General features: G+C 34.8%; 1 protein-coding gene and 1 pseudogene across 6 annotated transcripts; both read right to left on the bottom strand.

Moving 5' to 3' along the window:
* Window positions 1-1,643: 1,643 nt before the first annotated feature.
* LOC103441667 (MADS-box protein AGL24) lies at window positions 1,644-11,996 on the bottom strand. 6 transcript variants are annotated; one of them, XM_070827291.1, is made up of 9 exons: window positions 11,769-11,996; window positions 10,841-11,043; window positions 4,345-4,423; window positions 3,894-3,955; window positions 3,694-3,793; window positions 3,042-3,083; window positions 2,836-2,877; window positions 2,537-2,715; window positions 1,644-1,917 (listed from the first exon to the last, which is right to left on the bottom strand). In XM_070827291.1, the coding sequence occupies exons 2-9, from the start codon at window positions 11,029-11,031 to the stop codon at window positions 1,908-1,910; spliced, it is 705 nt and encodes a 234-aa protein (XP_070683392.1). In that variant the 5' UTR covers window positions 11,032-11,043; window positions 11,769-11,996; the 3' UTR covers window positions 1,644-1,907. The 6 variants fall into 6 exon arrangements, with proteins under 6 accessions (XP_070683392.1, XP_070683393.1, XP_028963039.2 ...); XM_070827292.1 differs by having other exon boundaries at window positions 10,841-11,055; window positions 11,769-11,831; XM_029107206.2 differs by lacking the exon at window positions 11,769-11,996 and adding an exon at window positions 11,407-11,613.
* A 509-nt stretch (window positions 11,997-12,505) lies between these two features.
* LOC103410912 (MADS-box protein AGL24-like) lies at window positions 12,506-20,518 on the bottom strand (annotated as a pseudogene).
* Between the last annotated feature and the right edge of the window lie 5,826 nt (window positions 20,519-26,344).

Below are 26,344 nucleotides of genomic sequence, written 5' to 3'. Positions count from 1 at the left end.
TGAATATCAACTTTTTGGGTGCAAAATAAGACTCAAATTTGTTTTAGAGGTTGACACAGTTTGGTTTGGTGAGATTCTAGGTTGAAACCAAAACCAAAATCGAATTCTTTTGATGTGTGGTTTGATGCGATTTTGAAGCTTGAACATAAATAGAACCAAACCATTTAGTTGCAGTTTAGTTCAATTTCAAATGGTTTTGGTTTCAATTTTATACCATTTCCAAATTTGAAAAGAAATTCATGATCACAAAGCTAAAATTCAACTTCAAATAAAGTTCAACATCAAAGGGCCTTATGGCATTACTTTAGGAAAAACTCAATTGAAAAGGTTAAGTTCTAAAACTAAAGTTTAAACAAATTTCAACATCAAAATGCCTTGTGGCATTAGTAGTATAACCCAAAAAAATAAATTGTGTCATACTGTTCAACAAAAAGGTTTTGGTGCTTCAATTTTTAAGTCACTACTTTACATTGTTCAACCCTCTCTTTCCCTCTCCTTTTGGAAATTTACTTTTCGAAGGTTGAGGATGTCTTTGAGCTTGTGAACAAGCTTGAGAAGGCGATACTTGAGAAGACCTTGGACCTTATGAAAGTGAAATTGATGGATGAGAAGCCAATAGACCTTCTGAACTAGAAATTTGAGATTGCCTTGAAACTTGTTGTGGTTGTGGATTAAGAGTAAGAGAGGCGATACTTGAATTCAAATTGGCCAACTCTACACAATACAAATACATGAACAATATAAATTACATTAGTTGTTATAAACTTTAAAAATTCCACAAAAATTTCAAACACACATTGAAAAAATAAAATTAAGAAAGCCTACAATATAAGTTACCTAATATCAGTATTAAATTAACTATCCCTTTTTATTAATTTTCTAGGTACTTGAATTTTTCATTTTTATTTGCTGTTTTCATTCCACACATGTAGGTAGACAACAACGAATCAGTTACAATCAAAGAAAAACACCAACCTTTCACCCATTCAAGTACATAAATAGATGGAAAATTCAGTTCACATAGGTAGTTTAATTTCATTCCACCCCTAAATATAAACAACAACAACAACTAAGAATCAACAAAAAATGAACATTGAACATTGAACATAAGCTACCTGTTCTACAGAAACCCACAAACTCTAATTCACACGTATTTAAAACCCAAACTCATGCATGCATTGATTGTTGTAGGAATCATATATATCTCATAATACAACGCATGAATTAGGAAGATTTTGGTTCTTTTCAAAATCATTGGAATCGACGAGATAAGGGTTTGGAGAAACGTGTAAAAACTTAACGCCCTAAAAATCGTTGGAATTTGGTAAATTCATTTCAAAAACTATACAGTGATAAGTACTGAAATTCATGTAAAACTTATGGACATAAATAATTAACATGGAGATATAATCTCTTAGTAGACCCCAACTAGGATGATTTAACACTAGTGGACTCCTTTCAAATCAGCCTTATAAAACTGGATTCATATTTAAAAACCCCTTTATTTAATTTTTAATTTTTGGGGTTCGATTTTCGGTCTAAGTCCCCACCCTTTAAGGCAGAAATGAATATTTAAGCATAATTACAAAACATAATAACTTTTAGCCATCCCCAACAAATCCACAAAACAAGACAAAACTGAATTAGAGTCCAAATTCATAGGCCTGCATTTGCATAAAGCTTTGTATACAATACAAGTTATATTCTAGATCAATGTCATGCTTTGCATGGAATACAAATACAGTTTTACATATAACACACAGACACAGTACTTCCCCAGAGATGTCTTCCAATTTGTTTTCGAGTGAAGACACATAGATCACTCGTATGTTACAATAACTCGACTTTATTTAGAAATTATAAGGAAGTGCAACTCTCCATCTGTCTCCACCTCTTAACCAGAGAAACTAAGGAAGCCTGAAAATACCGAATACAAAAACCGATTAGCAACTTCATTGAAGATGTTGAAGAATAAAAGCATCATAGCGGTACAATTATACTTAACGAACATCATGAATTTGTGATACGCTGAGGAAAGGAGCCAAACGGCCCAAAGAAACATGAGGTACAGGAGAAAGGAAAAAATAGCATAGCCCAGATGAGCACTTGAGCTAATCACAGGCTAAAAACAAAACAAAAAACCCACATCAAAACTCAACGGCAACGAAGGCGTGGCAACCCCACCGCTATCTTTGAAAACAAGCTTGTGCCACGAAGGAGATGGACTATGTTCAACCCAAGCTTTCATTATGACCTTCCCTAAATGGCTTTTTTTACTTAAAAGAAAAGAAAATTAAAAATTTTAAAATTGGTAATGTGTAAAATTCGACCAGATCATGCTGAGATGAATAAGCTTGAGAGAACAACCCATGATAAGCAAGCAAACCCTCCGCGTGGACAGCAAAATATCCCTTATCGACACAGCTCCCTAGTATTTTACTACCTTTATTCTTCGTCGTATCATCAAATAAGCACAATTCAAAAGTCAAAAGCAAAAGCCACCAGCAAATAGCATATATATTAGCAAGCGGCTCACCCCAGTTTGAGAGACAAGATGTCGGAGCAGTCATCTTCGAGAGAAAGAGCACTGCTGGAGCAGGCTGTGACATTTGTGGCTGATTCAGATGTCATGCCTTCTTCTCCAACATTATTCAGGTTTTCCAACTCCATGATCGCCGCCGGTTCGATATCTCCTCCAGCGGATAACATCACCAACTGCCATGCAAAAACAACAAAGAAAAAGATCGCCCAAATTTAATTTTTAATTAAGATTTATTACTTTCATTAAATAAAAATAAAATAGAAGAAAAAATATAAATGGTGGTAGTTTCTTACCCTCTGCTTTAGCTTGTTGTTAGCTTCTATAAGCTCAGCTCCCTGCATGTATAATCAGGGCATAGAAGAGGACAACAAAGCAAAAATTCATTAATAATTCATTAATGTTTACTATTATTCTTTTCGGGAAATTCTGGATTATTTGTATATATTTGTAGTTATTCCATAAATAGACACAGACAACAATCATCTATTTAATTACAAACCTTGTTCGTAAGTGCCATAATCTCACTCATTATCTTTTTTTCCTGAAATAAATAGGAAATTTGGAATTAGATGTTGCTATATAAACATATATAATCCAAAATATTTCTTTAGTAAAATAACCTAATTAAAGTACGGAAAAGAAATGGTCAAGTCTACATTCAATTTGACCAAAGTCTAAATTTGAAAGATACGCCTGCAAAAGAATAGTCAGATTAGAAATTTGTTGACTTTTTTATTAGGATAATGTTAGAAAGACTAAATATTGTAAACTAAATCACTTACTTAAGTATTGATTAACGTGCTTATTTCTTATTAATGACACATCATTTAATTTGCAAATTTAATTATAAAATTCAGTCTACCTAGCATTACTCTTTTGATTAAACAAAAAGGTGTATATGAGGCACAATGTGTTGATCTATTTATTTGATTAAGCTCGGTCATAGCTCACTCAAGCATAGGGCAAAAAGTTTAGAGGAGGAAGTGCAATATTAGTTTATGGAGTGTTAATAACAAATTTCTTATTTGAACAAAATTAAGATATTTGTCTTATTCTTTCCAAGAACAATATTTGAACAATGACTAATTAAGTAATAAATCTTCCGGATCATTGCACAATAATATGTATTAAGCCTCAGTTTTAAGAAATACCTTAGTTTTAATTACACGGCCAATGCTTACTTCCACCAATTTTTCTAACTTGTTCAGTTGATCCAGATCCAAGTCTTGAAGGTCCTCACCCTTCATATGCCTTTTGCATGCCAAACCAGTTTCAGCAGACTTGTCAAACGATCATACCAGCCTAATTAACCACCATATATCTTACAAACAAATCGATAAATTATAATTACCTCAGCTTGCGGGTCTTATCCTCAAGTTCCTTACTCAGCCTGATCGTGTTTTCTTTCTCCGACTAATTAAATGGGAAATATATTTATATCATCATTTAGATAATCTACTCTGTCACGTGAAAAGCTTATAAACATCAGGCTCAAAAAGAAACAAGAAAGAAAAAAAATGTAATCTGTCACATGAAAACTTAGAATGTTCAATGGAAGTTAAAACTATAACTTGGAGTCATTACTCAACCCCAAGTACTTGCACATATTTAGTCTAACAGGCCAACCCTGCTGCATGCATATATAGAAGTCTAACTTGTAACGCTGTAAAAATATATTCCGATGCTCCAAGTGCAGATCAAAGAAAATATTACACTCACTTGGCACAATTAATTATTGTACCATTAAAAATGTAAATTGTAGAGCAAAGATGAAAAAAAAATCTAATATTGAACTGAATAACCTGCAGTTGGTGAAGCGTAATTTGATCCGATTTTTCCCCACCAGTGTGTGATTTGTACCTTGCAATCACATCCTTGGTACTTGACATCATAAAGGGATAAACTATAATTAGTATGTTTCATTATTACTTATAAATTATTCACATAAAAATAAAATTATATCCAACATAAAACCAATAGCGCTTGCATGTTGCACTTGCAAACACTTTTGCAATAATCCCAATAAATTAGTACTTGCATGTTGTATGCGGCTTTGTGCTCTTTTCTGGTTTAATTTTTTTTTACAAAAATAATTTAAAAACCGAGACTGAAATCAACCAACTTTGAACATGCATGCAAACAGAAAAACTGCTAGAATAAAATACCCCAAAAACATGCACATGACGACATGCAGGAGGATTAATTTACCAAGCAGAAAACAAAATTAGGACAAATCAATACGATAATTCATCAAGATTAACCAGCCACAACATGTCAACAACCATCTCTTTGGAGATATTTGGTTCTAACCTGTTGCAATCCAACCAGCCAAAAGGCCCAAAACATTAGGGCAAAGCTTTTTGGAGGCCTTATTGCTTGGTCTGGTTACCCATATCAAAAGGTCAAGTCGGAATATTATATATGAGATAATGAGATCATCTACTAAGGATACAGAACAACAAAAAGGCAAAACCTACGTTGGGACTATCAGGTAACTAAAAGTGGGACTAAAAGTCTAAGTCAGCTCCTCTCACTCGAGCACCATTGCAAATAGGATAATGCTTAGGCACTCACTTATAAGGAGGAGGATCCTCTCTCCTCTTAATCTTTTTTTTTTCCTCTCCTCTTATTTGAACGATCATGGTTAAACCACATTAACATCTTATATTAATTTTTTTTTATAGAGGCAATAAGACAAAAGACGATGTATGAAAGGAGGGGAGGGAAAGGGATGAGAATAGGGGAGGGAGAGAATCCTACTCCCACTAATGAGTAGTCTACATACATACTTTTTTATTTTAATCTAATGATATTTTAACACATTATTTAATATATTTTAAACAATAATAGGCATGGCTTCAATAAAACAAAGAACACTTGGCATTTTTTGATTGATAGTAAGCACTTAAGTATTATTCTTGCAAATGTACTCACTTTTGATTTTGACCCAATAATATTGTACATGTTATATTATTTAAAAAAAATTAATAGACATGTTTAATTTTTCTTGAGCTTTAAAAACAAGAAACACGTAATATCTTTTGATTGAATCAAATTAAAAGGTGAGTATATGATGACATGCCTAAGTATGATTATTTTTTTGCTGGCTTGATTGGTCTCTTTGATCCTGAATTTGTCAATGATCAACAATATTTTCAAAAGGTTTTCGATACAATAAAACAAATAGAAATAAAAACAAGCAATTCTTGCTAACTTTTGACCATTTTTTTTCCTTGGCAAAGTTTTCCAGTTTCTACCTTGTGCTTTTAATCTCGTCCACTGCCGCACAACAAAAAAATAAAAGGGATAAAAAGAGAGAATCACATACATCTAACCAACTTAATAACTCTACTGACAAGTAATGACTGATTTGATAATTTACTAAGTCCATCTAGTTAGAGCCATCCAACTTTATTGGAAAAGACCTAAACATAATGCACTTAATTTGGAGGGATATCTTGGGGATACGATAGTTAATATAATAATTGTTTTCCTTGTATATTTTCAAAAGGTGAAAGATCCTATGAGTTGTTTCCTGGACTATTAAGACTCATTTATACGACCTTAATATTATAAGTAAATGAATTGTGTTTCCTTATTAATTGGAAGATTAATCTAAGCACATAGTACTCTTTTATTGGTCTTATGTATCTTAGGACTTAATTAGGAGGCTTATTATTGTAGCACTGATTCCACAATTGTCAAGTCTTCACTATCTGCTGATGCAAGAATGTTGAGGTACACCTTCCAAGTCAACCCTCTTTCACATTTGGTTCCTATGATAGTTCCCTTAAGAAGACCACTCTCCGGAACACTGGAAGCCTCCTCCGAAAGTGGGTGTTGGCGGGTGGAGGTGCTTATATATTCTGTACTATAGTACGTAAGGACTTTAGCTTCGTAATCAATCGAATACAAGATGTTAGAAGGCGGGCTAACTCTATTACATGAAGCCACTTGATCTTGGACAAATAACCTTAAATTCCATAACCCTACACTTGTTAAGACAACATTTCATCAATCACTCAAAACTAGTACTAAAGGACTATCCATAAGCTATACAAAACTTAACATGCACTTACTTGACCATAATTTAGGGCAATATTGGCAATCCATTCTCATGTTTACCGCAAAAATGGAGGCACCTAACCTTGTATATACTTCATTGATGTGTCGTGTTCAACTGTTGCTGCATGAGATTCTCAAATGAGAAATCCTCTTTTCACATCCGCTCAAGGGGATGCAGGCAAGTAACATGTTGAAAATTTTAGTATGATAAATTTTTTAATATTTTATATTTAGATAGGTGAGGAACTTTAATAGTATGTTGTATCCAGCTTTAGACGACGTTATTATGAGTAGTCTATAAATTGCATAAACATATCACACACACATGCATTGTATATTATTTGTTTGATATATTTGGAGAGAAGTTGGGCTTGTAAAGAGGTGAATGAAACCTAATTTGTGTCCCCCAATTTTGAGTTTGTGAGAACAATGTCCAAAGCATCTTGAACGAGAAGCTAGCTATAAAGAATGCTTTGATATTCTTATAGCAACTCAAAAATGCTTGGTTTGATGTTATGTTAATATTTTGGACCCAAAAAAAAAATGTTAGTTTAAAATGCTTTCAGTGCTGGTGAAGTGTATCCGATGGCTTTGAGAAAGATTTTTAACTATGAAAAAAATATTCTAAACTTTCCATGATAGCTTGAGATGTAGGATCCCCAAAGCCCCAAGTTTAGTAAATAAGTTGGTGGTTGGTGTTGGCTAAACTTGGATTTAGCATCAAGGCTAAAGCGTTTACGGTGGTCGACGAATTTTGTCCATGGAGCTTGGTTTTCAAAAGTAAGAGAGTAAAACGAGCTTAAAAACTTGAGGTTATGGAAGAAAAAATTGTAGTCATACTTGTGGATGGCTTATTGGGAAGCTTGCAGCAGCCAAGACAAATTTCTTGCAGCTAGGAGAAGGAAGTCCTCCATACCTACAGTTGATGGAAGTAATAGAAAATGCTTTATGCTAGAATGCTTGCAGTACCAATATCCTCTCCTCTTGTTTTCTTAATATACACCCAATATATAGAGGTTGAACCACTGTGTTATTTCTAGTGAGCAAAAGGAGGCACTAGAACAATAACAACAATAAAGTCTTATCCCATTAAATGAAGTCAACTATTGTGTTTTTGATGACCCACTCTTGTTGGTGACCACATGCTCTTCTATCTTTTTAAAGAAAGTATCGACTAAAAAGAGATCACATGCCAATGCAAAATCTAAGATGTTGGCCAGTATATATAGGTTCAAAAATTATCTTCTTTACAGTGAGTAAGAAGAGGCGTTGGGAACTACTTGTTTTTAGTGAGTATCATAATCTTCTTATATCTTACGAATGAAAGATATAAATTATTTAAAAGGACACTAGAATATATCTCTTCCTCTTACCCATCAAGGGAAAGCTAGATCACATGCTCTTCTATCCTTTTAAAGAAAGTATTGGCTAAAAAGAGATCACATGCCAATGCAAAATCCAAGATGTTGGCCAAAAAAAAAAAAAAACAAATATATAGAGGTTGAAATTTTTTTTCTTTATAGCGAGTAGGAAGAGGCATTGGAAACTACTTGTTTTCAGTGGGTATCGGAATCTTCTTATATCTTATGTATGAAAGATATAAATTATTTTAAAAAAACACTAGAAGATATCTCTTTCTCTTACCGATCAAGGGAAAGCTATAAATTTTTTAGTGAGTATCGGAATTTTCTTATATCTTATGAATGAAAGTCATAAATTATTTAAAAAAACAATAGAAAGTATCTCTTTCTCTTACCCATCAAGGGGAAGCTATAAGTAATGGATTGGACTTCCATGCTCCAAAAGTAGCTTTTTGTTCTTTCTTAATTTACAAAAGCATTTTCAATTTGTTCCTTTGTTGCTTTAGATAATGTTTATAGAGGTGTATTATTGGGAAGTAAACACATATTTTTGGATCAAAATCAAAGGAATAATGGTAGTAGACCGAGGTGAGGTGAGCTCTAGCACGGTAATAACAGATCATGCACAAGGCAATGAGATTTGAGTGGTTCGGCTTAGATGGGCTGCATCCACTTCGTGTTGTATTTAATAATTATTTAACATGTGCATCACTTGGAAATCTTTTAAGATTTAGGAGACTTTCACAAGAAGACTGGGAGAGGTGGGAGAAATCGAGAGTGATTCCAGAGGAAGTAAGCCTAATCTTTTGCTTGGAGGTGGCTGCTTTATATATCCATGAGAGACCCCACAGCTGGTTGACATGTGGCTCAATCCAGGTGATGGAGAGTATATAAAAACACAACTGGTCAAAAATATCCTTTCCAGCCTCGAGGCACCAATATCTAATCATATCTGATCGACATCTGGCATCTCAGAATGTGATGGGGTGTAAGGGCTTTATGTTCGACACGTGCCCTACATATAATGCCCAAGCCGACATGGTACTAATCAACAATTAAACAAGAGCAACTCGGCTCAGGTATATGGCCTGGCTATCAACAAAAGGAATGAGGTCAGCTCGCCTTGGTTATCAGGTGGTGATGACCACAGCTTAGTCAAGTTGACATGGGTGATGTCCCTAAACGCTAAATTCACGCGACGATTCCTTATTGGTGCATCCGATTTGGATAAGGAATAGATAAAGAGTCTAATAGTAAAATAGGAAGATCTAGATAACAAAAAGCTCATTCACTCTCTACCAAATAGATGTGTTAACATCTTATAAACTAGTTTTAGATTTTCATTAACAAAATAAACGATGTAAAAGACATCACCATACAATAAAGGCATCTTTTCTATGCACGCTGATTTGGAATGACAGATTGATATATTAAATCCTATAGTATACATTCTAGGTTAAGTAGACCACTTTAGAAATGGTATTTCAGTTTTATTAATATTGTCATCACTTACTATGTGGAGATAATATTTTTTTAACTAAAACATAAGCACAACTTTATCTAAATTCTTATTCCACAATTACATTTCTACATATTAATCTCACCCTTCCTCTCATGCACATTATTTATGGAAGTAGCTAGGTTTTAATCTTTGCAACTACTCAAGTTCGTTTATTGTTTCATGCATGCATATGAAAAAACAGGTTATATACGGCCAATAGCTGCACCGCTCATTGCCCTACTTGACGCATGCATACATATTTCCTTCTCAAGGGTCGTCTTCAAGGCTTCTATGATGAATCCCCAAGTTTTCATCATATCACTTTATTCCTAGTAAGAAAAATCCAAAGCATATATATATATATATATATATATAATTGAATGTTCGTATTTTAAGTCCTTAGAAATTAACCGTCATTGTAGTTTAGGTGGGGAGGATGAAGGACAACTTTTGGAACATAACCCAACATCATGTGTTGAAGTTGACATGGATATACATATACATATTGGTATGTATATATATATTGTAAGTAGATAGTGCTACACTCTTTTACTAGCTAGAGTATTTTTTAATTATTTTATGTTGTCAAATTATTTATTTATAACTGATTATTTGAATTCTAGTAAGAATGATGGTCTAAGAAATAATATATCGTGTATCTAGAAAGGGAAACGGAGTACCCCATTTAAAGGGATACATATATACTCTTCATTTCATAAGCCCCAACTAATATTTTATATATTATTATCTACAACCGATTTGTGATAGGTAGGGGAAATCAGATTAAAGCGGCAAGATAAACTATGAAACTGTAAAATAGTAATAAGATTACATATTACTAGACAAGTGGCTTATATATATATATAGATTTCTGCATGGCGGACACGATTGCATTTAGCATGAACAGCCAAGAGATCAGCAAGTAACTTAAAAAGAATCACCACAATTCCACACATTGAGAGCACGTAAAACTACGAAAAATGTTCTCAAACTTGGACACCTAGCTAGAGGTTGTCTCAATCAAAAGTACACCTGAACTGGAAATTATATAGTTATCCTCGTACTAGCTAGTTAACTCTCTCTCTCTCTCTGGGTGAAAGTTTTTAGATTCTCTAGCCTTTCTTCTGTGCCTTATCTAGCTGACACCATAAATTATGTGTGCTTGTGTACATGCGTGGATGATCTATCTAGCTAGTTAGCACTTTCCTCCTTATATATACATATAGTTTTTTTTTTTATTCTAATGCTGAATCTCTCTCTCTCTCTCTCTGAAAGAGAAGTCAGGTCATGTACTTGGTTATATTAATTTGTTCAGGTAAGGAAAATTCGAAAGAAATTAGAAGGCGGTGGGATGTTGTACAGTATTGGTACCTGGTGCTTGAGTAATCAAAGAGCTTGCCAGTTTGAGAAAAGATGATAACAGCAACTTCAGATTCACACAGAATCGACAGCTCTTCAGCTTTCTTGAAAATCCCTCTTCTCCTCTTTGAGAAGGTCACCTGCCTTGCCGGCAAGTAGTCGATCCTCCTGATCTTAATCTTCTCATTCATCCTTTTCACCATTTCTTCCTACCCCTGCAAAAGCAACTAAATCGAATAAATAAAATAAACCAACCACTTTTCACATATATATAATCGTTGACAAACTAAAAAACTAGCATATATTTTCTGCGTTTTTTTTCTTCATAATTTTAAAGATTATTGACCTCAAACCCTAGCATCTCAGATCTAATAAGAGATTATTGACCTCAAACCCTAGCATCTCAGATCTATATAAGAAAAACAAAACCCAGAAAAACTGACCACAATCAACTGTCCAACAAGCCTACAGTATTTACCATAAGCAGAAGAAGAAGAAGAAGGAGGAGGAGGAGGAGGAGGAGGAGGAAGACCATACATAAATTAATTACACTGGGTTTTCCGTTATTATTTGTTTACCTTCGTTGGGGGGTTCAGGTCTGAAGTTTTGGGAAATTTGCAGAACAGTGAAAGAAAAGCCAGCAATTCTGGAAAGAGAAGAAGATAGAGAAGAGAGAGAGTTGGGGTGCCGCCGGCAGTTCAAGAAAGGAAAGGTTGCTAAATTAATTTTCCTATTTATGGAAAAATAGGAAATATCTTACTTTGGTATCCACTGTTTGTGCCTTTCTCTTTTTTTAGATATTTTTTGGGAAAACAAGGTTAGAAACGTGGAACGCTAATCAGTTGGTGTGACGAGTGATGAATGCGATCACGACCGTCTATAATATGTGGACTGAACGACAGTACGGCTGGGGATTCTCAGTTTAATTCTTTTTACGTACCACACCGTTTGATTTTCCTCGCCCACTTCGTCTCTCTCACTTCTTTATCCCAAAGAGCAGCGGTAGCTGCTAGCAGCGATCACTGCGACACTTGCTGGCAATACTCATTCCCACTTGTGAAACAAAACTCCCCAAATCCCACCCCCCGAGTTTTCAGTAGCCGCATTCTCCAAACCCTCTTCCACCATGGCCATCCCGGCCCTCTCGTTTTCTCTGCAGAGCAATATCGTCATATGATTTTACTAATTTAAATAAATTATGGTCGGTGGTTCTGTATCTCCCTCTCCTCTTCTCTGCAATCTCGTCATGCGACTGAATCTTCATTTTCTTCTGAGGCGGTGGTTTGTTGAGATCTGTAAAAAAACCAAAATTATTTTCATGTATCTGCAGAATATGTAAGTTCGCTGAGCCGCGGCACTGCTAACAGATCAAAGAATACCTGTTGCCAATCCACCAGTATAGGTCCCGCCTAACTCCCGGAAGGCTCCTTCTCCTGTACCCAACAGATTTGATTTAGGGTTTGTCAGACAGACGGCGGCAGGAGAAGGGCGCATCGCCGACATAAAGGACAGAAAATGCGAAATGAAATATGGTAAGAGAGAATGCATGGCAGTAAGTGTATGAATAGGAAAAGCAGGGATATCTAATTGGAAAACCGAGCGAATGTACAATTATAACTTATAACGGACACGTGTCAATTCCAATCTTTGAATTTAATGTCAGCTTTATCTGAATGATTGAAATAGTAATGTTTATAAGCATCTTCCATTTAAGTCATATTTTACAAATTGTATTTTATAAATCATATGACTTTGTCCGAATTATATAATTTTATCATCGATGATTATTTTTTATTAATGACACATCACAAAATTTACAAATACGGTCTAAAGAATTAATCTATTGCCATGCCGCATGGAACACAAATATAACACAAAATGGCACTCCCCCGGATATGTCTTCCAATAACTCGACTTCATTTACTAATTTTAAGGAAGTGTGCTCTCCATCTTGGTCAACTTCTTAACTAGGAAAACTAAGGAAGCCTGAAAATAGAGAATACAAATTAATTAGCAATTTCACTGAAAATGTTGTAGCATCCTGGCCGTACAGTTATACTTATACCAACATCATGAATTTGCGATCTCGTACGAAATCATGCAAGTGATTTTATATGCCGTTTGCTGTAGTATTGAGACAGTGGAATCCCATATTTCGGTTGAATAACGGCCTGTTCGGTGATCGTCACTGTAACAATCAATTAGTTGACAACTTAAACATGAAATCATGCAAGTAATTCACATTGAATAAAATAAATATGCATAGGTAGTGCAAGTAATGGAGAATTTATCGTATGATCAATGTTAGATACTAATCCAGTAGCTAGGTTAGACTATTCAGATAATATTTGTAGAAAAGTAAAGAAAAAAAAAAGGATAACACATCTGTGCTATCCTCCACCATTTACCTTTGGTTTTCTCCAGATTTTTCTTTTGGGTGAGGAAACAAACCAAACGGCCCAAAAAAACATTAGGTACATGAAAAAATTCAGAACAAAACCCAGATGAGCACTTGAGCTAATCTATGGACGTACAAAAAAAAATTCACAACAGTCGGTTTTTCTTTAATTTGGTACAAACTAGTTGGTTTCTTCAACTATTAATTCTCTGTTTATAAGTAATCACGGGCTAAAATAAAAAACAGGAAAACCTATATCAAAGCTCAACGTCAAAGAAGGCGTGGCAATCCCAATTTTATCTTTGAACACGAGCTCGAGCTCACCATGAAGGAGATGGACTACGTTCAACCCAAGCTTTTATGAAGACCTTTCCTAATGGCCTTTTTTTTTTCCCTTAAAAGAAAAGAAAATTTAAGTGCTTTAAACTGGTAATGTGTAAAATTCGACCTGATCATGCTGAAATGAATCAGCTTGAGAGAACCACCCACGATACGTAAGCAAAAGCTCCGCGAGGACAGCAAAATATCCCTTGTTAGCTTCTAGCAGCTCAGCTCCCTGCATGTATAATCAGTGCATGCAGAGGACAACAAAGCAAAAGTTCATTAGTGATAATTATTTTCTTTCTGGAAACTCTATTTTATATATAGACACAGAGACAACAATCATTTATTTAACTACAAACCTTTTTCTCACTCGTAATTTTTTTTTTCCCTGAAAGATGGAAAATTTGAAATTAGATGTTGCTGTATAGATATATAATCCATAACAAAATGTTATTCTTACCATATTTTTCATACCACGTTTGTACAACATTTCTTACAAAGGAATGGCCTCAGATGTGGTACAAATATGGTATAGAAAACGTGATAAGAGTAGCATTATGTCTTTCGTAAAATAACCTAATTAAAGTATATATACTTGGGTTAAGTTTACATTCTTTACAACCGCCCCCAAAAAAAAAGAAGGTAAAGTTTACATTCAAATTAACCAAAGGTGTAACGTGTTGATCTATTTATTTGATTAAACCCAGCCATAGTTCACTCATGATAGTGAAAAATATGAAATTAGAGGAAGAAGTGCAATATTACTTTTATGGAGAGCTAATAACAGATTCTCTATTTGAACGTTATCAAGACATTTGTTTTATTTTGCAAGAATGATATTTGAACAAAGACTAATTAAGCAATAGATCATCCGGATCATTGCACAATAATACGTACTACGACTCAAAAATGTTTTCCTCTATCCGAGGGATACCTAGATTTTAGAAGCCATGATCAGATGTATTCACTTGTAACAGTATAAATTAGCTAGCTAGAACATACCTTAGTTACAATCACACAGCCAAGGCTTGCTTCCACCCATTTTTCTAACTTCTGCAGTTCATCCAGACCCAAGTCTTGACGGTCCTCACCTTTCATCTGCCTTTTGCATGCCAAACCAATTTCAGCTGACTCTCGTCAAACGATCATCCCAGCTTAATTAACCACCATATATCTTACAAGCAAACTGATAAAATATATTTACCTCAGCTTGCGGGTCTTATCCTCAAGTTCCTTAGTCAACATAATCTTGTTTTCTTTCTCCAACTATTTAACGGGAAATATATTTATACCAAAACATCATTTAGATAGTCTAATCTGTCACAGACTCACATGAAAAGCTTATAAACATCAAGCCCAAAAAGAAACAAGAAAGAAGAAAATCTTAGAACAGCACATAGCACAAAATTGGATATCGCCTATTTTTATGGCAAAAGATGTTTCGTTTATAGATTCCAAATGTCTCAGTGAAGGGAAGGGAAAAAAGGGGCAAAAGATGGACTACTTAAACATGCTTGAGCATGGATATTCAATTGTAGCAATCTCCAGGTCATTTGATTCCTACGTAACAAGAAACCAAACATGAAATTTTTTTCCATGAGCAAAACTCAATGATTCAAATTAATACTAACTAATAACACAAGTTAGAATCTATCCAAAAAAAAAAAAAACCAACTTAGAACGTCAATGGAAGTCAAAACTATGACTTGGAGTCATTACTTAACCCCAGGTACTAGCACATATTTAGCCCAAGAGGCCAACCATGATAATGTGACAACCATGGGCCCCACATTTTGATTCAAATTTGTGCCACATGGACAAACAAACACTTAAAAATGGATACAACTATGATTCTAGGCTGAGCGGAGGATCGTCTGATTTTGGGCTCCATGGGTTCATTCTTCAAAATATTTTTTAAATTTAATTTAATTTTATAATTTATATAATTTCAATTAGTTGTTTGTCCATATGGCATAAATTTGACATTACATTATTAAAAATGTGGGACTCACAGTTCATCATTTAACATTAAATTAACGGACCCACTAACGGATGTATGATATTTCAACGAAATAGTAAGTTGATGTATGAAATAACAATGTTCAAAAATGAGTTACGAGTTTGTTATGAGATCCAAACCTGAGGATGCAAAATGTAATTTACCTTTTTATTTATGTTAAAGAAATCAAATGCTGTAAAATTACATTCCATAGCTCCAAGTGTATAGATCACAGAATGTGATACATTCACATGACACGGTTAATTGTTATACCACTAAAATTGGAAAATTAAAGAGCAATTACGACGGGAAAAAGGAAAACCAATATTCAACTGAATTACCTGCAGTTGATCAAACGTGGGTTGATCTGATTTTCCCCAGAAGTATGTGATTTGTACCTTGCAATCACATCCTTGGTACTTCACAACATAAAAGGAAAAAATATAATTAGCATGTTTCATTATTATTTATAAATTATGACACATCTATAATAATAATATACAACAAAAAAAAAAAAGAGACAGAGAATTAGTTAGTGCTTGCAAACACTTTTGCAATAATCCCAATAAGTTAGTACTTGCATGTTGTATGCAACCTTGTATGAGATTGTTATTAATATGTTATTTTCCGGTTTAATTTTTCTTTTACAAAAATAATATAAAAACTGTGACTGAAATCAACCACTTTGAACATGCATGCAAACAGAATAACTGCTAGAATAAAATACCCCAAAACAATTAGAAAAAAACATGCATAGTTAAACGCTACAGAACTAATTTACCAACAAGAAAAAAAAATTACAACAAATTAATACAGATTTGGAGATAATTCAACAAGATTAACCATCCACAACAATCTCACTTTGGAGATATTTGGTTCTGTTGCAAACCAACCAGCCAAAAGGCCCAGAACATTAAGGCAAAGCTTTCTGGAGGTTTTATTGCTTGGTCTGGTTACCCGGATCAAAATGTCCAATCGGAATATTATACATGAGATAATGAGATCACCAACTGAGGATACACGCAACAAAAAGGCAAAACCAACGTTGGGACTATCAGGTTAACTAAGCAAATGGGCCTAAAAAGTCCAAGTCAGTTCCTCTCACATCAACTCAGACATCAATGCAAATATGCTTTAATTTTTATATTCGCTACGGCCACTTTTTGTGGGTGGCTTGATTACCAATCCTGAATTTGTCAATGCTTTGCTACCATAGTTAGCAAAATAAAATAAGAATAAGGACGACATACATAATTGCATGAACTATAAGCATATTAAGTTAACGAGTCATACAATGAAGTTTTGGAAGGGAGAAATTAGGTATAAACTGAGGGAAGAGACTTGATTGTCACACATTTAATTTGAGTTCATGCTAGAGCGCTTGACTACAAAAGTAATCTATCTCTTATAGAGATCGATGGAATGATGCAGAGATATGCAAGAGAATTGCACATGGTCTTTATAGATGTGAAAAAGGCATATGATAGGGTACCAAGAGAGTTTGAAAGACTAGAGACGAAAGGAGTATGAGTAGCATATATCGAAGCAATCAGGAATATGTATGATAGAGAAAAGATTGTAGCTAGAACTCATGAAGAACAAATTGAAAACTTTCCCCATAACTATATGATTACACCAAAGCTTAGCTTTATGTCTTTACTTTTTTGCCCTTTATAACTCAAAAGTCGCCACTTTACTCTTCGGAACTTAAAATTCATTCAAGTTTGACTTCTTTAAACTCGATTTTGATCCCATTTTGCCCATTACCTCAAAAGTTGTCATTTTACTCTATAAAACTCAAATTCGCTCCAGATTGCCTTAATTTTGTTAATTTTGTGATGTTGGATGCTGACGCATAATGGAGATTTATTATACTTTCTGATAATTTTGTCATTTTACTCTATAAAACTCAATTTTAATATTTCTGATTATTGAATGTTACCATATGAAGATTTATAATCAAATTCATTGGCATGTGTGGCATAGTCTTATTAGGTGGTGGATCCCACATGTTTCAGGGAGGTGACTTTTAAGTTTTAGAGAGAAGAAATAGTCCACAAGTCAAAGTAGAAGGAATTTTGAGTTTCATGGATTAAAATGTTGATTTTGAGTTATAGGTGGTAAAGTGAGATCAAAATTGAGTTCTGTAACTAAACCTAAGTTTTATCCTCTAGAAGACTTTATTATGAGTGATCTACAAATTGCATAAACATCACACACAACGAACATATTCATATTATTTCTTTTAGACACTCGGATACTAATTTATGTTGTACTTATGGCGAAATGTTTTGTAGTTAATAGTTGACAGGAATGATGGGAATTTCATGAGTGGAATTGATATGGCTTGATAGGAAGCTTGCAATAGCCGATACAGGAATTCTACCAGCTAGGAGAAGAAGTCCTTCTCCATGCCCACTTGAAGGAACATGATAGAAAACGCTTGATGCTAGAATGCTTGCAGCACTAGAATCCTCTCCTCTCGTTCTATCACCAAATATATGGAGGTTGAAAAGTTCTCATTTACGGTGTGTAAAATAGTACTTATTTCCAATAAATATTGAATTCTTTATATATCTTATGGCTATCAACAAGGGGAATGAGGTCAACTCACCATGGTTATCAAGTGCTGATGACCACATCTTAGTCAAGTCGACCTAGATGATGTCCCTCTTCCAGTCGTTCATCATAGTCAACCAAGACAATGAGGTCAGCTCGAATTGCCCACGGTGTGGACACTTTGGTGGTGTAAAAAGCCCCTCTATATGTGGGAGTATATCAGCCCTAATCCACGCCACAATTCCCTATTGATATATTTGGTTTGGAATGGTATAGAAAAAGAATGTCGAATAGTAAAAATAGGAATATCTAGATGACAAAAAGGTTATACACTATCTAGTAAACTCTTAGAAGCTACCCCTCAACAATAATTTTTCTGACACAATAGACAAGTTAAAAACACCATCCTACAATAAGGGCATCTTTCTATGCGTGCTGATTTGGGATGTCAAATTGATAAAGTAATCCTATATAACACATTTCAGGTTAAAGGAATCACTTTCAAAGTGATATTTCCCATTTTATTAATAAAAATGACATCATCACTTACCATGGGGAGTGTCTTTTTTTTTTCTTTACTAAAACAAAAGCACAACTTTATCTGAATTCTTATTCCACAATTACATGTCAAGATATTAATCTCACCCTTCCTCTCATGCACAATATTTATGGAAGAAGGTTTTAATCTTTGCAACTACTCAAGTTAGTTCATTATTTCATGCATGATTGTGGAAAAACAGGTTATATATGGCCATAGCTGCACCACTGATTGCCCTGCTTGACGCAGGCATACATATTCCTTCTCAAAGGATCTTCAAGGCTTCTATGATGAATTCCCAAGTTTTCATCACATCACTTTCTTCCTAGTAAGAAAAATCCGAAGCATATATAATTGAATGTTTGTATTTTCAGTCTTTAGCAAGTTCACCGTATTCATTTACAGGTATTTTAGTTTAGGTGGGGAGAATGAAGGGCAACTTTTGGAACATAGCCTAACATCGTGTGTTGAAGTTGTCATGCGTGTATATATATGGTACGTAGAGAGTAAGTCACTCTTTTACTAGCCAGAGTATTTTATCTATCATTTTGATTTTATGTTGTTAGATTATTTATTTCGAATTGATGATTATCTGAATTCCAGTGAGAATGACGGTCTAAGATCAAGGCGGCAAGATAAACTATGAAACTGTAAAATAGTAATAAGATTACATAATTCACTAGACCAGTGGTTCTTATATATATAGACTTCTGCATGGCGGACACGATTGCATGTAGCATGAAAAGCAAAGAGATCAGCATCACGTAAAAAATCGCCACCACTTCACAGATTGAAAGCATGTAAAAGTAATAAAATGTTAATTTCTCAAACTAGGACACCTAGCTAGAAGTTGTCTCAATCAAAAGTAAACCTCACTTTCCTGAATTAGATATTCTAGATAGCATTCTTAGCACCTTATCTGGTTAAAACTCACACTCTCTCTCTCTGTCTTTGTGTACATGCATAGATTATCTATCTAGCTATTTAGCACTCTCTGGTCATTTGGGAATATATAGCTTTTTGATCCAAATGACTGAATCTCTCTCTCTCTCTCTCTCTCTCTCTCAGAAAGAGAGAAGTTATCAAGTCATGTACATGATTATATTTGTTCAAGTTGGGAAAATTCGAAGAATTTATAAGGCAGTGGGATGTTGTACAGGGTTGGTACCTGGAGCTTGAGAAATCAAAGAGCTTGCCAGTTTGAGAAAAGATAATAACAGCAGCTTCAGATTCACATAGAATCGACAGCTCTCTAGCTTTCTTCAAAACCCCCTCTTCTCCTCTTTGAGAAGTTCACCTGCCTTGCCGGCAAGCAGTCGATCTTCCTGATCTTGATCTTCTCCCTCATCATTTTCTCCAATTCTTCCTACCCCCTTCAGAAACAATAATTCAAGTAAAATAAAATAAACCAACCACTTCGAATTTCCACATATATATAAATGTCCACAAACTCCAAAACTACCTTATATTTTCTGGGTTTCTGATAATTTTAAGGATTATTGACCACAAACCCTAGCTTTTCAAATCTAAATAAGTAAAACAAAACCCAGATCAACCCACCAACCACAATCAACTGTCCAATATTTCGTATTTACCATAAATAGAAGAAGAAGAAGAAAGGAAAACCATACAGAAATTAATAACTGGATTTTCCTCTGTTTTTTTGTTTACCTTCGTTGGGGTGGTTTCAGGTCTGAAGTTTTGGTCCGACCAGGAAATTTGCAGAGCAGTGAACGCCAGCAATTTTGGAAAGACAAGGAGAGAGAGAGAGGAGAGAGAGAGTTGGGCGCAGCTGGTTTGTTCAAGAAAGGAAAGGCAGCGAAATTTCTTTCCCGTTTATGGAAATTTCCCATTGTGCCTTTTTCTATTTTTGTGGATATTTTTTTGGAAATTAAGGTAATAAAACCTGGAACGCAGATCAGCAGGGGACCGATCACCACCGTTTAGTTTATATGCGGACCGATCACCGATCTAAGAGATTATCGGTTCTATTCTTCCTCTGCCGCTGGTTGTGCAGTTGACACGCAGCTGCCCTTTTGCCATGCGTTTTCTATGTTATTTACTCTTTTCCCATGGCCTTTCTGGATCACCTGCTGCTGCAGCTGCTTTTTAACTCACTAGTGTTAAAATTAGGACACGTGTCAATTTCAAGCTGTGAATGATTTGTTTGTTTGAATTACAGAAATGGTTTTTCCTTCCGGGTTAAGAAAAAGGAAAAGAAGGGGGATAGAGGATACGAAAGGGGTGAGCGCCTGGGGAGGCAAATTCAAAGAATGTCAAGGGAGTAAATAAGTAGAAACAGATGGCTGTACATTTGTTAGTTATAAAATCCATAGAAGACAGTCAATTACGCAAGCAGCGACTGAGGACAGATTTTTCGGTGTGTGGACACGGATTTACGTTTTTTCCAGTGTCTATCTTATTATATATAACATGTGTTGTTATGCTCTGTGTTTTAGGAACGTTGAAAAATTTATCAATTAAGGAAGACTTTGTTGAAAAACCCGAGTTCAACTAGAGTAGCGAACCTGAAAAGCTTAGTAGTTGGCCAGGAAAGTTGGAGTAGAACGCACACTGGATAAGCGAATAAAGTCAAATTTTCACGAATTCTAGGCGGTTGTAGAAGGATTAAGCATTCTTTTGCATGCAGAGAAACGTTGAAAAATTTCTCGATTGTTGTAGAAAGAGAATATATTATATTATCATCGCTACTACTAATGTCATCTCTTTATATTATAAAAATATTAAATTAAACAGGTCTTAACAGATATTTTTGACAATTCAGTGAGTTGATTCGCACCTGGGAAGCAAAAATATTCCCTTCAAGCAATTGGTGCTAAGATCCCTTTTGTTTTGCTTTGTTTTGTTTTTGTTTTTCTTTTATGTGGACAATGGCGTTCAGTACAGCTCATTCGTTCTTGTGTAACTAGGTTAAGTTATCATGTGATGCGACACTTGACTTTGTCTTTATTTTGCTCGGGTGACCTACTCTTTTTATTTGGTAAAATGACTAATTAAGAAATCTCTGCATCGAAGTTTAGTTCTTGTGCATCATGCTCCTCGTCCACATCAAACCTCTAGTACAAGAGTTTGCAACTTGCAAGTCTGGATAGGACCAATACATATTTATAAACATCGGATTCTACCACAAACTTTAAGTACCACTCTTGGTAGAATAAAAAAGGAATTTCATTTCTTGTATTAGACATGTAATCAATCATGCACCCAGTCAAAATCAATAACTTACTATCCCTCTCCCGCCACTTTAATTTCCAATCAGCCAATGTTACACTAGCCTACCTATTTGCGTAGGAGAATCCGGTTAAGGTTTTATTAGTCTTTAGCAATATTAATTTCAATATTTAAGGGCGATTCGAGACGTTTGATCAAAAGTCAAATCTCGGTCAACATGTTTAACGGTAGGGTTAATAACTCAACGTAGTCTAATTCAAAAGATTTACACAACAAATTTTCAAATTCCTAAGATCCTTACATATTACGCACAACCACATACTATAATTTTGAGATGATCCAATGGTCGGATTTTTGTCCACTATAAATGTCAATAATCCAAGATTCTTCAACTGGAAGACCCCACTGTCAAATTTCCGTTTCACAATTTCTCAAGGTCCATCAATCGATGAATAGCATGCTCATTAAACTTACCGACGATCCAATGGTTAAGTTGACGTCAATTACAAAAATCAAAAGTCAATACCCATATTTCGAATAACCAAACCATTGTATCAAGTTTCAACAAAAACGAACCTTGGATTTAGGCTCTGGACATCAAGGAAGTATCATTGTCGAAAATCCAGATAGCTAGAGTTTCCCATGTGCCACCTAACACGCCGCCATGCGTGGTGATTTCCGGCTAACGTAAACTGAAATTTCCGACAAACTCCAAACATCATAAAACCACAGAGACGTAGAACAAGACAAGGGAAGATTTTTATAGCTAGGCCGACTTCTAAAAAGTGATCGAAAGGCAGTGAAAACCACCAGAGAAGTCTTGGAGCCCATGAATGGTGCACCCAAGGTGCAATTTTGTTTGTTGTCCGATGGACGATCAGATAACTCGAATTTCAATCTGGTGTTGGATTTCAAGTTTGTGCCATAAAGCTGTCAATCTCCCCATCTACCCCTTGGCGGTCGGAAAGCTCTTTACATATCCTGGTTATGCTAAGCTCATAGATGGTCGGCTATAGTGCTCGGGGTATCCTCTTCTAAGACCCTTGGGCCTTAGGATTCTCAATTTTCTTAGGCTTTTCGTGGCTTCTTTATTGGCCAACATCAACACTTATATTTTAGTAAGTTTTTATAATATCTTATTTTTTGTACATTGTATATGTGTTGAAGCTTGAAATGTGAAAAGGAAAGATAGTATGTTTAATTATTTGATGATAGTGTGTACTTAATTAAAAAATTATAATTAAAAAAAATATAATATTGAATATTATCAGGATTCTATGAAATATTATAATCCTGGTTTCTTTTTGGCCAAAAGGAATGGCACTATCCCACGTATAAAAAGTAAACAAAACTTAAGAGGCAATTCTCTAAAATGATGTGATTTAGTTAAATTGATTTTTCTACTAGTGTAAAAATATCGATGTACTCAATAAAAAAAATAAAATCTCTAAAATGATGCGGTTTAAACAGTAAAAATTTTGGACTAAATCCAATCATAACTCAAAATTTTGGACCTAGATCAAGTACCTCATTTGAAAACGCACTAATGGTTGGGAGTTTTAGGTGCTTAACTCTTTCTTCTTCTTTTTTAATATAAAGAGAACAAATAAGTATTAAAAAGAACAAATAACGTGAAGAAAACATCATTCATCTTTACTCATTGTGGTCGCCCTATTTGGGGATTTACGTAAGGGTAGAGTTAGTAATTTTATACCAAGTGGGTTTGCTTAAAGATTTAAATGTGGTCTTTCGTTAAAGTGAACAGTACCGAGAGTTTTTCATTAAAGTTCTTGATAAGTTCATATTATACTATATATTTCACCTTATTCTTAGTATTAATTTATTGGTTATTTTGGTAGGATTTTGATACTTTGTTTTATATTTTTAATATAGGATATTAGACTTTCTCTGGAGCAAAACCTGATCAAACGAATGAATTTTGGAGTGATTCAAATTGGAGGATGTTCGTGTGTTCCTTAGCTTGTTCGTGTCAAAACTTGGGATTTTTTTACCAAGCAATTATTTTCTGGTGATTAAATGAAGGAGCAGTGTGCTTTGTTGGAAAGTAACATTTCTGGGCTTAAACTGCGTTTTTGAAGCCAATATGACCTCAGATGGGTTCGTGGCCTTATGGAAAAGTTTTCAAAATAGTCCAAACTTTAATTACAGCTATTTTGGGCCAGTTGTGGAGCTGATTTAGGTCCAAAATGTGGCTGTGCAGTTTTTTGAACGAATTTATTAGTTCTCATTAAAATAAGGACACACAAGTTGATTTCAAGCTGTGAATGTTTTGTTTGTTTGAATTGCAGAAATGCTTTTTCCTTCTGGGTTAAGTAAAAGGAAAAGAAGGGAAATAGAGGATACGAAAGGGGTGAGTGCCCGTTTTCAAAAAAGAAAAAAGGGGTGGGGGGGGGGGGGGGGAGGGGGAGGGGGGGTTTGGGGAGTTGGGGGGGTTCAAAGAATGTCAAGGGAGTAAATAAGTAGAAACAGATGGCTATACATTTGTTAGTTATAAAATCCATAGAAGACAGTCAATTACGCAAGCAGCGACTGAGGAGAGATTTTTCGTGTGTGTACACGGCTGTACATTTTTTCAAGTGTCGTTGTTTTGTCTTGTGTTCTAGGAACGTTGAAAAGTTTCTCAATTGTTGCAGTAAGAGAATATATGTGCCCAACACATTTCAGCCTTAAGGACCACATGTTGGCGCTCGAGTTTAACCTACAAATGTTGATATAATTAATTACTACGATTTGGTGGTATTCCTCTTCACTTGTAAATGAGACGTTTTATGTTCGAATCTCGTAAATGACGAATTAGATGTTAGATTATATTGTTTAATGTGTGGCTTAACCGAACTTTTCTCTCCTCTTAGTGTACAAATACTTCGTTGTACTAAAAAAAAACCTATAATCCATTGGAGTTGCTTAGATACTTTTGTTTTCACTTATGTACTTGGGCGTAATTACCTAGCACATTTCACATTAGGAGACATTTGGGCTTGAGGTATAGAGCATGAGCTTAGCCCATAATCCCTGAAGTTACTTAAGTGATAATCTAGACTTGTCCCCACCTTTGAGATCCATAAAATGGACGATCATGGACCATTCTGAAAGGAAGCCCAACTAGTCCATGATCACTGTTTGTAATCATGTTGGACTAAGCTTTCTTCCTAAAGGTCAAATTTAGGTTTTGGATTAACATTACAGTACTAGCCCATCTCATTTATCATGACATCAAACAAATATACACAAAGAATAATTTGGGCATGACATGCATTTTTATTGTGAGTTGGGATTTGTGTTTGGATTACTTGTCATATTTTTGTCACTAAAGTTTTATCTTTCGCTCCCTCATTTTTTTTTTGTGGTTTTAGATAAAGAAGTGTTGAATAGTTTTTCCTGATGGTAAAATGTTAGAATTTCTGACACTGGTTCGTGTTCTCATTAGCTACCGCAACAGGAAAATTCGTTCGATTCTGGCCTGTTTTAACTCCACTATTTGGAGCTCTTTTTGGCAGAAGCTCCTGTTCATTTCAGCCCTTTCAAAATAACCAAGTTTTCCAACTTTGTAAGTGGTCTACTTTGTCTTTTGTTTTTGTTTAGTTTCAGTAAGTCTTTTAAATTTTACCGTTTACTTTGTTGAAATCCTTGATGTGGCATGTGAATTTTATATATCTGATACGCAACCCTAACATCTTTAATTTTTAAATTGTACTGCCCACCACCTGGTTGTGTTCATACTTTGTTTTTTCTTATTGAAAACATAATTACAGTGTTTATAAATTAGGGTGATGCTTGTGAATGCTTGTTTGAAGCCATTGAGGTGAAAATCAAATATTGTTCTTCTCTTGTTCGTTTGTGTTATTACTTTGTAACATATATACGGAGGAGTGTCCGATCACCAAGCAATTTAAGAGGAAACATAGCACATTCGAAACCATTTGATGTGTTTAGGCCAGATCTATCCTTCGCACAATTCTTCGGGGTCTTACCTGTCGGGCAAGGTTTGCTGCTTGGTGTGCTGCAATATGAGTTTGCTATTAGTAGGCTCACAATAAAAACTAATAAGGATATGAGCGTGCCACTGTTATTTTGTATAACAGATTGTTTTTTTTTGGTTATTAATTGGGTTGATTACTTGCGCCATAAGTTACTTAGACTTCTTGATCTTGCTGGATTGTTACAGATGGGTTAAGTTTGTATAAGGTTCTTTTTCTTACCTTGTAAACAAGGACTTTTACTCATAATATTGTATGTCCAGTTAAAGGGAGTTCATGGCCCTTCCAACTATTTCTTTGATTACAGTTAACACTAAAGAAGTACGATTAATTAGTTTAGCTAGATAAAACATGAATGAACTTTGAAAAACAGTTGAAATTGGTTAGAACATAAAGAAAGATGCATTAAACAACATATCTACTTTATGTAAGCACAAACAAAAGAGACTTGAGCAAGATTTTAACCTTGTTAGGTAAGGTTCATCTTCTTGCGACCACCTCTCTTTGT

This window comes from Malus domestica, chromosome 08, assembly GCF_042453785.1.
Source record: "Malus domestica chromosome 08, GDT2T_hap1".
Lineage (NCBI taxonomy): Eukaryota > Viridiplantae > Streptophyta > Magnoliopsida > Rosales > Rosaceae > Malus > Malus domestica.
Note: the sequence above shows the minus strand (reverse complement) of the source record. Positions and strands in the feature narration are given on the sequence as shown.

Excerpts from the sequence above, each read along its gene's own strand:
- LOC103441667 (XM_070827291.1), bottom strand. The coding sequence starts at position 11,031 with ATGGTGAAAAGGATGAATGAGAAGATTAAGATCAGGAGGATCGACTAC. Across the intron at positions 4,424-10,840 it reads TTTGATTACTCAAGCACCAG|TACCAAGGATGTGATTGCAA; the intron begins GTACCAATACTG and ends TATGATGTCAAG. Across the intron at positions 2,878-3,041 it reads TTATGGCACTTACGAACAAG|GGAGCTGAGCTTATAGAAGC; the intron begins GTTTGTAATTAA and ends TTATACATGCAG.